Below are 16,530 nucleotides of genomic sequence, written 5' to 3'. Positions count from 1 at the left end.
GGGCTTCGTGAATCCCGGCCTGTGGTCCAACCCCTCATTTTAATCTCTACCCCCCCCTCCACACACACACACACACACATTGGTGGCTGTGCCTTCAGCTGTCGGGGGTCCCAAGCTGTGAAATTCCCTCCCTAAAGCCCTTCCACCTTACTTTCCTCAAGGCATTCCTTCAAATCCATACCTAGCTCTTTGAGCAAGCTTCTGGTCACCTGCCAGTGTGGCTGGGACACTCCTGCCTTGGGAGAACTTACTGTAACAGTGACCTGATGATCTAAAGCGCACTGAGTGAGTGTAGCTCGCTGCTGTGCAGAGGCTGTGTGGTGCCAGGGGCGCAGGGCAGTGGACGAGCTGTGATAATAATGCAGCAGTTCCTCAGTCTCTCACGGGGCGGGTCTCCTATTTAAATAGGGACAGAGCACTGGGCTGTACATTCTCACTTAGCCTGGGACTCAGACAAAGTCCAACGCCTGACCGCAGCGAGCCGCTCCTGTCCTGTACCGAGGTAACTGGAGCATTAAACCCGGGCCAGCCCAGCAGCTTTAAGGGACAAGGGGACTGAGTGCGGGGAGACTAGTCCGGCTTTAATCACGCTGCTGTCTTTCAGCGTGCTTTGCAGTTACTCCTGGATACTGTGGATTTTCCAGCTGTCCTCTCGGTTGTATCTGTGGGTTAATCTCTGGCAGACAGGCGGTTTAGTGGGTGGATATTTTTGGGGGGGTGGTATTAGATTGAACAGAGCTGGAGGTTGATGAATGGGAAGGGGGTAGTTGGTAGATGGGAGTGTGGGTACAATGTGTAATTGGTGATCCTGTCTCTCTGCTCCAGGATTCGCTGACAGTTCCCCATGGATGTGAAACTTATCCCCGCTGTCCTGATGTTGATCTCCCTCCTGCTACCCGGGCTGGAGGCCGCCCGGAGCCGGAGCCGGAGCCGCCGCGAACTGAGTCCCGGTTTACACCGCTCCGGGATCCGGGACCCTCGGGGCTCTTACTGCAGCCGCCTGGCCTCCTGCTGCCCGGGCAGGGATGATATGTGTGCGGTACCTTACATCGATACCATCTGTTACTGCGACCTGTTCTGTAACCGCACCGTCTCTGACTGCTGCCCGGATTTCTGGGCGTTCTGCCTGGGGACACAGCCTCCCAACATTGGGCACGGTAAGGAACCCATTGAGGGAGGGATAGAGGGAGGGAATAGAGGGAGGGGGGAATAGAGGGAGGGATAGAGGGAGGGGGGAATAGAGGGAGGGATAGAAGAGGGATACAGGAGGGATAGAGGGAGGGGGGAATAGAGGGAGGGATAGAGGGAGGGGGGAATAGAGGGAGGGATAGAAGAGGGATACAGGAGGGATAGAGGGAGGGGGGAATAGAGGGAGGGATAGAAGAGGGATACAGGAGGGATAGAGGGAGGGGGGAATAGAGGGAGGGATAGAGGGAGGGGGGAATAGAGGGAGGGATAGAGGGAGGGATAGAGGGAGGGGGGAATAGAGGGAGGGATAGAGGGAGGGATAGAGGGAGGGGGGAATAGAGGGAGGGATAGAGGGAGGGATAGAGGGAGGGGGAATAGAGGGAGGGATAGAGGGAGGGGGAATAGAGGGAGGGATAGAGGGAGGGGGGAATAGAGGGAGGGATAGAGGGAGGGGGGAATAGAGGGAGGGATAGAGGGAGGGATAGAGGGAGGGGGGAATAGAGGGAGGGATAGAGGGGGGGAATAGAGGGAGGGGGAATAGAGGGAGGGATAGAGGGAGGGGGAATAGAGGGAGGGATAGAGGGAGGGGGGAATAGAGGGAGGGATAGAGGGAGGGGGGAATAGAGGGAGGGATAGAGGGAGGGGGAATAGAGGGAGGGATAGAGGGAGGGGGGAATAGAGGGAGGGATAGAGGGAGGGGGGAATAGAGGGAGGGATAGAGGAGGGATACAGGAGGGATAGAGGGAGGGGGGAATAGAGGGAGGGATAGAGGGAGGGGGAATAGAGGGAGGGATAGAGGAGGGATAGAGGGAGGGATAGAGGGAGGGGGGAATAGAGGGAGGGATAGAGGGAGGGGGAATAGAGGGAGGGATAGAGGGAGGGATAGAGGAGGGATAGAGGGAGGGAAGACTCTCCCAGGCATTCGCCACCTCCAGTCTTCCACACTTATACAAATCAGCAAAAATATGGACTTCTTTGGCAGGCTCAATTGGCGGAATTATTTTTTGGAGATTTAGGGTCACATTGAATGTTTTCAGTTCCTGGGATTTGGAATCACTGAAAAAAAACTCAACTTGTGTCCCTGTTTCTTCGTATTGAGTCTAAATGGAATGTGTTTATGTGGTCATTGCGACGAAGATTGGCACTCTCCCCTCACACTCTCTCCCCTCACATTCTCTCCCCTCACACTCTCTCCCGTCACGCTCTCTCCCGTCACACTCTCTCCCCTCACACTCTCTCCCCTCACACTCTCTCCCCTCACACTCTCTCCCCTCACACTCTCTCCCCCCACCTGATGCTCTCTCCCCTCACCTGATGCTCTCTCCCCTCACCTGATGCTCTCTCCCCTCACACTCTCTCCCCTCACCTGATGCTCTCTCCCCTCACACTCTCTCCCCTCACCTGATGCTCTCTCACCTCACGCTCTCTCCCCTCACCTGATGCTCTCTCCCCTCACCTGATGCTCTCTCCCCTCACCTGATGCGCGCTCTCCCTTTCTCTCTCTCCCCTCACCTGATTCTCTCTCTCTCTCGCTCCCCTGTTTCCTCTCTTTATTCTGATATATACTGGTACCATACAGCATCATAAACTTGGCAGGGCTGGGGTGAGTATCATCCGTGTAGCAGTTTATGTGTGGGTGGTGAGAATATCATACTGGTGTCGATGATAGAGATATCTAAGTCCTGTTTTCTTGCGATGTTTCAGTTCAGCAGGTGCAGTTTGGTCACTGCTGTGTGCAGTGTCTCTCTCTCAAGATATCAGGGCAACGAACAGGAGAATGAGGGAAATATTCCCTCTGGTAGAGGAGTCTAGGACTAGGGGGCAGAGTCTAAAAATGAGAGCCAGACCTTTCAGGAGTGAGATTAAGAAACACTTCACACATACAGGGTGGTAAAAGTTTAAGCCTCTCTTCCACAAACGGCAATTGATGTTTGATTAGTTGTTAATTTTAAAACTGAGATCAATAGATTTTTGTTATCCAAAGGCCTTAAGGGATATGGAGTAAAGATGGTTATGTTAGGTCGCAGATCAACCATTGAATGATGAAACAGGCTCGAGCAGCTAACTAACCTCCTCCTGTCCCTATGAATGCAGAACAAGGATCTATTTCCAGTACGAAAGAGAGAGAGAGACACTTGGTACTTTCAGGTGAAGAATGTACAGTATACACATTGATTCAGCTGAGGTCTAACCCATAAAGTCTGCTTCAATGCTAAATCAGTATATTTGGAAAAGCATATTTAAAATTAACCTTTGGCACAAGTTTTGTGGCGAGGGGAAGATGAAGCTGAGTTCTCACACCTTGCAGTTCCCTGATCCACATCTCAATGTCATCTGCCTAAGGACAGACTTGAAGAGAAGTGATTCACTTTTCCAGGGAAATCCTGATGACAGGCCAACTCTCCAACTCCTTCCTTGACTCTCTGTAGTGAAGTGTCTGGTAAGATCCGATCAGCCTTGAAAATAATGCCTTCCATTGTCAAATAGTTTGTTGTCTCGGTTCACATACAAGGAGCAGTCACTTCAGTACGTGAGAGCAAAGGGCAGCTGGATTGAGAGACAGAGGCATTGGGGACTGGTAAATCATGATAAGAGGTTAGGGAGGGGAGTCAAGATGTTTGTGAGGAATGTCAAAGAGAAAAGCTCTAAACAATTGGATGGTAAAATGAGATCAGGTGGCATGCGCACAGCTAGCATGTACACAGCTGGCACTGCACATGGCTGGCACATACACAGCTGGCATGTACACAGCTGGCACTGCACACAGCTGGCACATACACAGCTGGCACTGCACACGGCTGGCACATACACAGCTGGCACTGCACACGGCTGGCACATACACAGCTGGCACTGCACATGGCTGGCATGTACACAGCTGGCACTGTATACAGTTGGCACAGTGTTGCGGGTTTCTGTACCAGCCTTTCAGTGTCCAGCCAAGGTCCACTAAATATTATCAGGGCTGATGGTGTGAAGAAAGAGAGAAAATCAGGTTTTCTATCCTTCTGTTGCACACATCCTATTGCCAGGTTACAGGTTGGATATTCTTCCACTTGTTAAATATTAACTTTAAATATGGTTCTGCCCACTGTAGACAAGGATATCTTGTGATTGGGGGTGATAGTGGGAGCAGCCGCAGGCAAGACTGTCACCCATCTACTGTATGTGAAGTGATCGAGGGGTAAGCAGAGGGGTAAAAGTCCAGGCTGAAATGTATTCAAACAGAGCTAACTAAACTGCTGCCTGAACAGCAAGAGCAAAAGAATGATGATTGTGTTTAAATGGAAAGTGAAGCCTGGGGAAAGTCCATCTGTTCAAAGATTTTCCTCTACTTCCCCCATACTCTCCATGCTGTGTGACGTAATGGCTGACTCACGGGTACTGTATTTTGGAGGGATCCCAACTGTTTGGCTCGTTGCTACATTATCCTGGCACATGCAAGCTGGCACTGAAATGGGATGGAGCAGCAAGATCTTGGAATGCAGCATTCTGCCAGTTTCAAAGGCAGCCTGATCCCAGTCAGCAGGAATCCACATGCCCATAATTTGGGACAAAGGTCAGAGCCTGAGAGAGATGACAAGGCCTGCAGCAGAGACGTTGTAAAGGAAGGTCCCACTCTCGATGCTGCTAATCAATCTACAGTTAGCAGCCCTGGGCCGGACAGGGGAGAGATCAGTTGAGTATGGGATGAGTCATGCTGGAACAAAAATAAAAATACCTGGAAAAACTCAGCAGGTCTGGCAGCATCTGCGGAGAGGAACACAGTTAACATTTCGAGTCCGTATGACTCTTCATCAAAACTAAGTAAAAATAGAAAAGAGGTGAAATATAAGCTGGTTTGGGGGGGTGGGGTGTGGGGGTAGAGCTGGATAGAGGGCCAGTGATAGGTCAAGATAGCCAAAAGATGTCAGCTGGACTGTGATCCCATCTCATATTTCAAAACAACATTTGGATCAATCCAAATTAAGAGCTTCACTTTCACCTTTTTACGTTTTCATCTGAATGACTCTTTTCAGTTTCGTTCTTGGACTCAGTTCTCCTCCAACAGTTGAGAAATGGTTTTTCAAAATCACCCACTTTGGATTTTCTGAGCATTTGAAGTGGTGTCTTTATTCAATTCCAGCCTGAATGCCTTTGTAAAGAGTGGGATCTTGAACCCCTATATCTTTGGACACTTATATTTGCAGCAAAATGCAATAGCTGCTGGAGCTCCTACTGGGGCTCCTGGTTCATTATCTAAGGAATACTCCAGAGTGATGAGCACGGACCTGCCCCCTCACTGTCCAAGGTCACACATAGGGCCATTTGGCAAGTGCCACCAGAATAAGCCAGCACCTTCTGGCAGGGGGAGAGAGGCTGGGCTGGTGGGCCAGAGTGGAGGCAAGTTTATCCTGGGTCTGACCAGTGCCCTACCTGAGCTGGAATTGGTTGGTGCTGGCACTGGGCAAGTGCATAGAGTCTCCATATCGAAATTCTGACACCGGTGAATACAGCAAGAATGTATTGTGGTCTGATTGGGCAAGTGTGGTGTGTTAGAAAAAAATGACATGGATTTATATAGCACCCTCCATGACCACGGGATGTTCCATGGAGCATAATAGCCAATGAAGTGCTTTGGAGGTGTAGTCACTGTTGTACTGCTTATAAAAGAAAATGCATACCAAGCTCCCACACGCACCAATATGATAAGGGCCTAATCATCTGTTTTTGTGAGGTTGATTGATAAATATTGGCCAGGACACCAGGGAGAACTCCCCTGGTCTCCTACCAAATAGTGCAAGGGACCTTTTATAATTAGCTTAGAGGGCAGACAGTGCCTCGGTTTAACACCTCCTCTGAAAATGACACCTCTGACAGTGTCGCACTCCCTCAGTACAACACTGGAATTTTAACTTTGAGTTTTGTACCCAAGTGAGACTTGAGCCCACAACACACTGAACACAGAGAGAAGAATGCAACCAGTTAAGCCACAGAAGCCACTAGAAAAACTGGGTTAAGTAAGGAAGAAGAACAGGCATATGCATAATGCCTTTCACAGCCCCCAGGACCTCCTAACTTCACTCAAAATTTGCCATGTTGCCTCTGTGTCTCCCTGCAATGTAATACTTTGGCTCAGCTCCCTTGAGTCATAATGCATTGAACGCTGTGGTTCTGAGCCCCAAAGGCACAGGAAGATCCCAGGCTCATTGCCCTTCTGCTCTGAGTTTTGTTAGCTGATGTCAGCCAGGCTGCCCCAACTGGCTTGTGTCCACATTAAGCAAGGTGAGCAAATTGGTCTTGGACCAGTTGGTAGTTCTGTCACCTTGAACTCAGAAGGCCAAAGGTTCAAGTCCCACTGCAGACTTGAGCACATCATCCTAAAGTCAATGAAGTATATATTTTTTGTAATGTTGGGTATTACAATGGGAAGGTGCGAGTGTCAGCATAATGCAGAGTTTGACATAGGGACAGACACTGATGAAAGTTCATCAACCTGAAACATTGGGCTGAATTTTCCTAGTCAGGTCATAATCCTGCTACCTGCCTCAATTTCAGGTGGGGAATCTGGAAGTGGCCGTGTGGGGCATTGGTCACAATCTTTCCAGAGATGGCCAATTAAGAAGCTGCCTCTGGGACTCCCGTCCAATTGAGGCTGGTGTGGGGCACCAGGGAAGCAGGAGGCACAATCAGAGGGCCCGTAGTGGTGTCTGGCTTTCAGCCCCACTGGGAGAGCTGGGTGTGCTGAGGCTCCTCAATGTGGTATTGCTGTCTGAAAGATTATGAAGAATTGTAAATTTGGCCTGATCACAGCAGTGAGGCTGTCATTGTGGAGGGAGGTTTCCCCTCAGGATGGCTCATGGCTGGGGCTGTGGCTGTTACGTCCCAGCAGGGTCGCGCTGGGTGATTGAGAGGAGGCATAGATGCCCCCCACCCCACCCCCCCACCCCACCTCCCACCCCACACCCCTGGCCTGTTGCCAGGAGGCTGCCTCCAGTTAGCTGCCGAGTTCTAGCCAGGGCAGTGGCCCATCCACTGGAGCAATCACGGTGACGCCATCAACATTCCCCCCAGTTTGGGTCTGCAGCTGAGTAGATAACCTCTGCTGTGTTGACCCTGCCTCCAGCACCATTGCTCAAAGGATGGAACGTGGCGAGTGTCTGACACAAAGTTCCAACTTTGCTCCTGGTCTCGCAGAGGCAGGAAAGGGAAAATTCAGCCCATACTGTCTCGGGAGCTTTGCCCACCTGCCCGGGTACTGCCTGGGGAGCTTTGCCCACCTGCCCGGGTACTGCCTGGGGAGCTTTGTCCACCTGCCCGGGTACTGCCTGGGGAGCTTTGCCCACCTGCCCGGGTACTGCCTGGGGAGCTTTGCCCACCTGCCCGGGTACTGCCTGGGGAGCTTTGCCCACCTGCCCGGGTACTGCCTCGGGAGCTTTGTCCACCCGCCCGGGTACTGCCTGGGGAGATTTGTCCACCTGCCCGGGTACTGCCTGGGGAGCTTTGCCCACCTGCCCGGGTACTGCCTGGGGAGCTTTGCCCACCTGCCCGGGTACTGCCTGGGGAGCTTTGCCCACCCGCCCGGGTACTGCCTCGGGAGCGTTGTCCACCCGCCCGGGTACTGCCTGGGGAGCTTTGTCCACCCGCCCGGGTACTGCCTGGGGAGATTTGTCCACCTGCCCGGGTACTGCCTGGGGAGCTTTGTCCACCTGCCCGGGTACTGCCTCGGGAGCTTTGTCCACCTGCCCGGGTACTGCCTGGGGAGCTTTGTCCACCTGCCCGGGTACTGCCTGGGGAGCTTTGCCCACCTACCCGGGTACTGCCTGGGGAGCTTTGCCCACCTGCCCGGGCACTGCCTGGGGAGCTTTGCCCACCTGCCCGGGTACTGCCTGGGGAGCTTTGCCCACCTGCCCGGGTACTGCCTCGGGAGCTTTGCCCACCTGCCCGGGCACTGCCTGGGGAGCTTTGCCCACCTGCCCGGGTACTGCCTGGGGAGCTTTGCCCACCTGCCCGGGTACTGCCTCGGGAGCTTTGCTCACCTGCCCGGGTACTGCCTGGGGAGCTTTGTCCACCCGCCCGGGTACTGCCGGAGGTGCTTTGTCCACCTGCCCGGGTACTGCCTGGGGAGCTTTGTCCACCTGCCTGGGAACTGCCTGGGGAGCTTTGTCCACCTGCCCTGGTACTGCCTCGGGTGCTTTGCCCACCTGCCCGGGTACTGCCTCGGGAGCTTTGCCCACCTGCCCGGGTACTGCCTCGGGAGCTTTGCCCACCTGCCCGGGTACTGCCTGGGGAGCTTTGCCCACCTGCCCGGGTACTGCCTCGGGAGCTTTGCCCACCTGCCCGGGTACTGCCTGGGGAGCTTTGTCCACCCGCCCGGGTACTGCCTGGGGAGCTTTGTCCACCTGCCCGGGTACTGCCTGGGGAGCTTTGTCCACCTGCCCGGGAACTGCCTGGGGAGCTTTGTCCACCTGCCCGGGTACTGCCTGGGGAGCTTTGTCCACCTGCCCGGGAACTGCCTGGGGAGCTTTGTCCACCCGCCCGGGTACTGCCTCGGGAGCTTTGCCCACCCGCCCGGGTACTGCCTCGGGAGCTTTGCCCACCTGCCCGGGTACTGCCTGGGGAGCTTTGCCCACCTGCCCGGGTACTGCCTGGGAAGCTTTGTCCACCTGCCCGGGTACTGCCTGGGGAGTTTTGTCCACCCGCCCGGGTACTGCCTCGGGAGATTTGCCCACCTGCCCGGGTACTGCCTCGGGAGCTTTGTCCACCTGCCTGGGTACTGCCTGGGGAACTTTGTCCATCTGCCCGGGTACTGCCTGGAGAGCTTTGTCCACCTGCCCGGGTACTGCCTCGGGAGCTTTGTCCACCTGCCCGGGTACTGCCTGGGGAGCTTTGTCCACCTGCCCGGGTACTGCCTGGGGAGCTTTGTCCACCTGCCCGGGTACTGCCTGGGGAGCTTTGCCCACCTGCCCGGGTACTGTCTGGAGAGCTTTGTCCACCTGCCCGGGTACTGCCTGGGGAGCTTTGTCCATCTGCCCGGGTACTGCCTGGAGAGCTTTGTCCACCTGCCCGGGTACTGCCTCGGGAGCTTTGTCCACCTGCCCGGGTACTGCCTGGGGAGCTTTGTCCACCTGCCCAGGTACTGACTGGTGAGCTTTGTCCACCTGCCCGGGTACTGCCTCGGGAGCTTTGTCCACCTGCCCGTGTACTGCCTGGGAAACTTTGTCCACCTGCCCGGGTACTGCCTCGGGAGCTTTGTCCACCTGCCCGGGTACTGCCTGGGGAGCTTTGCCCACCTGCCCGGGTACTGCCTCGGGAGCTTGGCCACCTGCCCGGGTACTGCCTGGGGAGCTTTGTCCACCTGCCCATTGAGTACTGCCCCCTGCTGGCAGTGTGGGTTCACAGCATCCACATGACCTGTCACTCTTACATGGGATTAGCCATCCTGCACAAACTAACCAGCCAAAATTTGCCTGTTGCCTCTCAGTGTTTCCCCACAATAAAATGCTTTGGCCCAGCTCCCTCGTTGAGTCACAGTGCAGCCAGTGTTATGGTACTGAGCCCACGGCACAGGAAGATGCCAAGCTTATTGGCCTTTTGCTCTGAGTTTTGTTAGCTGGCGTCAGTCAGGTTGCCCCATTTGGCCTCAGTGTGGTAGGTTAGCAAAGGAGAGCAAATCAATCTTGGGACATTTGATAGTTCCCTCACCTCAGACTCCGATAGATATGGATTCAAGGCCCACTGCAGACTTGAGCATGTCATCCTGGCTGACATTTCAGTGCCGTGCTGAGGGAGTGCTGCACTGTCGGCGGTGCAGCTTTCAGGTGAGATGTTAAACTCGAGCCCTATCTACCCTCTCAGGCAGACATAAGAGATCACATGGCACTATTCTGAAGAACAGCAAATCTCCCTGGTGCCTTGACCAATATTTAGCTCTCCAGTAACAGCACTAAAACAGGTGATCTGCTCATTATCACAATGCTGTTTGTGGGAGCTTGCTGTGTGCAAATTGGCTGCTGCATTTCCTACATTACAACAGTGCCTCAACTTCAAAGTGCTTGATTGGCATTTTCAGCTGCCCTGAAGCTTTGAAAACTGCTCTAGAAATGCAAATTCTTTCACTTCTTTCTTAAATTTAGATCACTCTGATTGTTGTTCCAGCTCTGTATCTAGCAGCCTCTGTTGGAAAGAACTAGTTAATGATTTTATTGGACTTGACGATTTCTCCATGGTCAGGTAACCTGCCAAGACTATCTAAGTTCACAGTTGAAGCATGGCCATTTAGGTAAAGTGCGGATGTGGGACTGGTTCCCGGATAAATACAGAGGGGAGGAAATAAAATTGAAAAAAACATTGTCATTGTTTGAATGTCTGATGTGGTCAGTGATACCTTGTCTTTACCACTGGGTTTGTATCACATTTCTCTGCCAACGTTTTTGACAATAGCCCTTTTAATGGTGAAGGCTTCTAGTCACAGTCCACTCCTTCCTTGGGTTGTTATTACTCTAACCCAGGACCCTGGGGCTGGGTTATTATTACAGGCCGATGCTTTGGGTTCATATTTTGCTGGGTCATTACAAAGACTAAGCTCTGTCCCCAAATGCTGCAATTCAGGCTGGTTACCGGCTCAGACTTTCACACCACTGTCACGTTGTCACTTTTCACTGATTGACAGCGGCACTCATAGGTTGATCACTGTCTGGCCCAGCTGGTTACTGACACACTCCATGTTCCTCCCTATTTGTGCAGAGGGATTTAAAGTGGGTGTTTCACTCACCTGGAAGGGATTTGGAGTGGACAATTGGTGCGAGTGGGAAAGTTTTATTTTTCTCCCATTCTGCAATGAGCACTTTTCCCAGAATGTGTGTAAAATAAGAGCTGGGGATTGTAAGGCCGAGGGGGAATGTTGTGAGAAGCTGAAATAAGGATTGATGGACAGGGAATCTGGTGTTAGTCAACACTGCTTTCCACACGCTCGGTAAAGCAAATTCCATTTCATTCTGTAAGGGTGTTTTTATTGTAATATTGGGCCTTTATCCTGGAATTTCACCATTTATTTTCATCAAAATCACAAAGGCAAGGCCTGCTAAATGTGAGTCATGAACTCTGGGATTGGGTTATTATTTCTCTAACCCAGGACCCCGGGATTGGGTCATTATTACTCCAACCCGCAACCCTGGAGCTGGGCCATTATTACTCCAACCTGGGACTCTGGGGCTGGTTTATTATTACTCTAACCTAGGACCTGGGCTGGGTTACTATTTCTCTGACCCAGGACTCTGGGGCTGTGTTATTATTTCCCTAACCCGTGACCATGGGTTATTATGATTCTAAATCGGGATCCTGAGATTAGGTTATTATTACACCAGCGCGGCACCCTGGGATTGGGTTATCATTACTCCTACCCGAGACCCTGGGATTGGGTTATTATTACTCCTACCTGGGACCCTAGGGCTGGATTATTATTACTTTAAACTGGGACCCTGGGGCTGGGCTGTTATTACTCTAACCCTGGACCCTGGTATTGGGTTATTATTGCTCCAACCCGGGACCCTGAGATTGAGGTTTTATTACTCCACCCAGGACCGTAGGATTGGATTATTATTACTCTAACCCAGGACCCTGGGATTGGGTTATTATTACTCTAACCCGGGACCCTGGGGCTGCGATATTATTACTCTAAGCCAGGACCTTGGGGTTGGGTTATTATTTCTTTAAACTGGGACCCTGGGGCTGGGCTGTTATTACTCTAACCCTGGGCCCTGGGATTGGGTTACTAGTACTTTAACCCAGGATCCCAGGCTGAATTCTTATTTCTCTAGATGGGGCCCCTGGGGCTGGGTCATTATTAGCCTAACCCTGGGACCCTGGGATTGGGTTATTGTTACTCTAACCTGTGACCTTGGGATTGGATTATTGTTACTCTAACCCAGGGACCCTGGAATTGGATTATTGTTACTCTAACCCAGGGACCCTGGAATTGGGTTATTGTTACTCTAACCCAGGGACTCTGGGAATGGGTTACTGTTACTCTAACCCAGGGATTGGGTTACTGTTACTCCAACCCAGGGACCCTGGGATTGGGTTATTTTTACTCTAACCCAGGGACCCTGCAGTTGGGTTACTGTTACTCTGAGCCAGGGCCCCTGGGATTGGGTTACTGTAACACTGAGCCAAGGACCCTGGGATTGGGTTATTGTTACTCTAACCCAGGGACCCTGGGGTTGGATTACTGCTACTTTAACCCAGGGACCCTGGGATTGGGTTACTGTTACTCTGAGCCAGGGACCCTGGGATTGGGTTACTGTTACTCTAACCCAGGGACCCTGGGATTGGGTTACTGTTACTCTGAGCCAGGGACCCTGGGATTGGGTTACTGTTACTCTGAGCCAGGGACCCTGGGATTGGGTTATTGTTACTCTAACCCAGGGATTGGGTTATTGTTACTGTAACCCAGGGACTCTGGGATTGGGTTACTGTTACTCTAACCCAGGGACCCTGGGATTGGGTTACTGTTACTCTGAGCCAGGGACCCTGGGATTGGGTTACTGTCACTCTAACCCAGGGACCCTGGGATTGGGTTACTGTCACTCTAACCCAGGGACCCTGGGATTGGGTTACTGTTACTCTGAGCCAGGGACCCTGGGATTGGGTTACTGTCACTCTAACCCAGGGACCCTGGGATTGGGTTACTGTTACTCTAAGCCAGGGACCCTGGGATTGGGTTATTGTTACTCTGAGCCATTAGTTTATCAGCAGAATTCAGAGTTTTGCTCAGCTATCTGCCATGCTGTTTACCCAGATATTAGCTGAAAGAAGCTACTTGCCCAGATAATTCTGTGCCAAGCTCTTATCTGCATCAGGTTTCACAAGTTAGCCGTCAACCATGGAATTGTTAGTGATTCCTATCTGTCAGTCAGGACCTGATTGATACAATGCATTCTCAACATCTTTCCTGAGGTTGGCTTCTTGATAAGGTCATGATGCCTCTTTCTTATCCAGCCCCCATTGAAAGGACTGGACACCAACCAGCTGAGTCTTTACCATGTATAATCTGGTCACTGTGAAGCACCCAATGGCACCCTCTGGAGAGTAATGGACTCTCTGCTTCCCTCACTCATTCACCAAAAGCAGTGAGCTGTCAGGGACCCTGAACCGCATTGGTCAGGAAGGTGCAGTCAGTCTCAGCCAGACACCAACCCAACCCTGAGATTGTCATGAGGGGAATGGGGGAGGGCCTTCTCTGAGCACATTATAAATCCATCAAACCAATAAGACTTCCCTTTGTTGTGTGTGTTGAGAGTTTAATTGTCCGTCCTGTCAATACTGCTGATAGTGATTGTTTAATACAGTCTTGGAATGTGAGCATCATTGGCAATGCTGGTATTCATTACCTGTCCCTGGTTATGCTGGAAAGCTTTGACGTGACTAAGTGGTTTGCTGGGTTATTCCAGAGGGTAGCTGGAGTAAGGCCTTGTGTGGATGTGGAATCACACGCGGGACAGACTGGGGTGAGGACGGCAGGCATCCTCGTAATCTGATAGATTTTTGTCACAATCCGACGGCTCCATGGTTCCTTTTACTGACAACAGTTTGTCCCTCTGTCCCCAGTCTTGATTTACGGTCACCCTGTGTTTGCCTGAAGCACGGTTGGAGCTGATACACTTGATCCTCAGTATGACAGAAGAAAGCGGGTGGATTCAGGCTAGACTCAGGCCAATTCAATACCTAACCGGGTACCCGCCCCTCACCCTCTCCCCGACCTGGGACTTGCCCCCCTACTCTTTCTCCTGACCTGGTACATGCCCCTCACTCTCTCCCCTGACCTGGGATTTCCCCCCTACTCTTAATCCTGATCTAGTACCCACCCCTCACCCTCTCCCCTGACCTGATACCCACCCCTCACCCTCTCCCCTGACTCCAAAAGTAAAGAATTGCATTTATATAGCACTTTTCATGACCAGCAGATAAGGCCCCTGAATACTTACACACAGGAATCAATTAGAAGAGGAACAGGTAAAGGCAGAAGTAAAATTGAAAAAAATGGTGCTTATATCTTTTCTACAAGGTCCCTCATGGCAGACTGGTACAGAAGGTAAAGTCGCATGGGACCAGAGGTGAGCTGGCAAGATGGATACAGAATTGGCTTGGTCATAGAAGACAGAGGGTAGCAGTGGAAGGGTGCTTTTCTGAATGGAGAGCTGTGACTAGTGGAGTTCTGCAGGGATCAGTGCTGGGACCTTTGCTGTTTGTAGTATACGTAAATGATTTGGAGGAAAAGGTAACTGGGCTAATTAGTAAGTTTGCAGACGACACTAAGGTTGGAGGAGTTGCAGATAGTGAAGAGCATTGTCAAAGGATACAATGGGATATAGATCAGTTGGAGACTTGGGCGGAGAAATGGCAGATGGAGTTTAATCCGGACAAATGCGAGGTCATGCATTTTGGAAGGTCTAATACAGGCAGGAATTATACAGTAAATGGCAGAACCTTTAAGTGCATTGACGGGCAGAGGGATCTGGGTGTACAGGTCCACAGGTCACTGAAAGTGGCAACGCAGGTGGATAAGGTAGTCAGGAAGGCATACGGCATGCTTGCCTTCATCGGCAGGGGTATTCAGTATAAAAGCTGGGAAGTCAGGCTGCAGCTGTATAGAACCTTGGTTAGGCCACACTTGGAATATTGCATGCAATTCTGGTCGCCACATTACCAGAAGGATATGGAGGTGTTGGAGAGGGTGCAGAGGAGGTTTATCAGGATGCTGCCTGGTCTGGAGGTTATTAGCTATGAGGAGAGGTTGGAGAAACTCGGATTGTTCTCACTAAAGCGACGGAGATTGAGGGGCGACTTGATAGAAGTTTACAAAATTATGAGTGGCGTGGACAGAGTAGATAGTCAGAAGATTTTTCCCAGGGTGGAAGAGTCAATTACTAGGGGACATAGATTTAAGGTGAGAGGAGAAAACTATAGATGAGATGTGCGGGGCAAGTTTATTACGCAGAGGGTAGTGAGTGTCTGGAATTCGCTGCCAGAGGAGGTGGTGGAGGCAGGTACGATAGTGGTGTTTAAGAGGCAGCTTGACAAATACATGAATAGGATGGGAATAGAGGGATACGGACCCCGGGAGTGCAAAATGTTTTAGTTGACGGTCAATATGATCGGCGCAGGCTTGGAGGGCCGAAGGGCCTGGTCCTGGGCTGTACTTTTCTTTATTCTTTGTTCTTTAAAACCACCAGAACCAGGCTCTGGTAAAGAAAGAGAGATTTGTATTTACATTGCACTTTTCACAGCCATTGACATCTCAAAATGCTCAAAATGAAATACTTTTTGAATTTCAGTCACTGTTGTAATGTAGGGAACAGGGCAGCCAATTTACACACAGCCAGGTCTCATAAACAGTCATGTGTTAATGACCAGGCCATCTGTTTTTGTGATATTGATTGATAGATAAATATTGACCAGGACACCAGGGAGAACTCCCCTGCTCATCTTTGAAATAGTGTCAGAGAATCTTTACACCCACTGGAGGAGTCACACGAGGAAGTGTCAGCCTATGTTTTTACACTCAAGCTCTGGAGTGGGACTTGAACCCAGAGGTAAGAGTCCCACCAACTGAGCCGCGGCTGACCTGGGGCACATGCTTAAGACAGGAGGAGCTTCCCTCCATCAGGGCCTCCACAAACTTGCCAAGCAAGCCGGGTACTGGCCATATTGTGAGCTTTGTGACCTTTGACAGTGGTGTGCTGCTGGCCCATGGATTCCTGCGCTCCCTAAGCGAGAAATGGTGGAGACACATTCCCTGGAAAGTGAGGGAGGCCTCGTTCCATTTTCAGAGGGTTCCTGATTTGGAGCTTTGCGAGGACACAGGGCAGGTCACCTTCAACAAAGCCGTCTACCTCTTTTATATTAATGATTGACAGGTGTTCATGTCGTTTTTGAGGGATGCAATGAATAAAGTGTAATTTAAACAACCATTTAACACAGAAATCAAATCGAGGGGAGAGTTTCGAAGGGTCTATCCTGAGGATCTCAGGCTGCTGACTGCACTGCTGCAGCTGAGGAGGGAGACTCCTTGCAGGGGAGCTGTAGGGGGAGGCTACATACCTGGGATTGCAGAGGGCATTCCTCTAGGATTAGCAAGGTGTCCTCTACATTAAGCTTCATGCAAAAGAAAATTTTATAATACTGCCAGGCATTCAGTGTGGTTACAAAGTCCATCACATTCCTTCAAATCATCACTCACTGAAGATTGTTGGGAGTGAATTTTGCAATAATTACAACAAGGTGTGGGTGTGTGCCAATTAACCTTAGATATTCAATTCCATTGAAATGTGAGGACAAATGGATTAGGGTTTGAAATTTCCACTG

General features: G+C 51.4%; 1 protein-coding gene across 1 annotated transcript in view; it reads left to right on the top strand.

Moving 5' to 3' along the window:
* The first annotated feature begins 387 nt into the window (after positions 1–387).
* tinagl1 (tubulointerstitial nephritis antigen-like 1) overlaps positions 388–16,530 on the top strand; it is a 130,906-nt gene continuing 114,763 nt past the window's right edge. The window contains exons 1-2 of the mRNA XM_078566889.1: positions 388–502; positions 826–1,157. Of these exons, the coding sequence (XP_078423015.1) occupies positions 845–1,157 (313 nt within the window). The 5' untranslated portion in view covers positions 388–502; positions 826–844. The remainder of the gene's footprint in view (positions 503–825; positions 1,158–16,530) is intronic.

Source organism: Cetorhinus maximus, chromosome 21, assembly GCF_964194155.1.
Source record: "Cetorhinus maximus chromosome 21, sCetMax3.hap1.1, whole genome shotgun sequence".
Classification (NCBI taxonomy): domain Eukaryota; kingdom Metazoa; phylum Chordata; class Chondrichthyes; order Lamniformes; family Cetorhinidae; genus Cetorhinus; species Cetorhinus maximus.
Note: the sequence above shows the minus strand (reverse complement) of the source record. Positions and strands in the feature narration are given on the sequence as shown.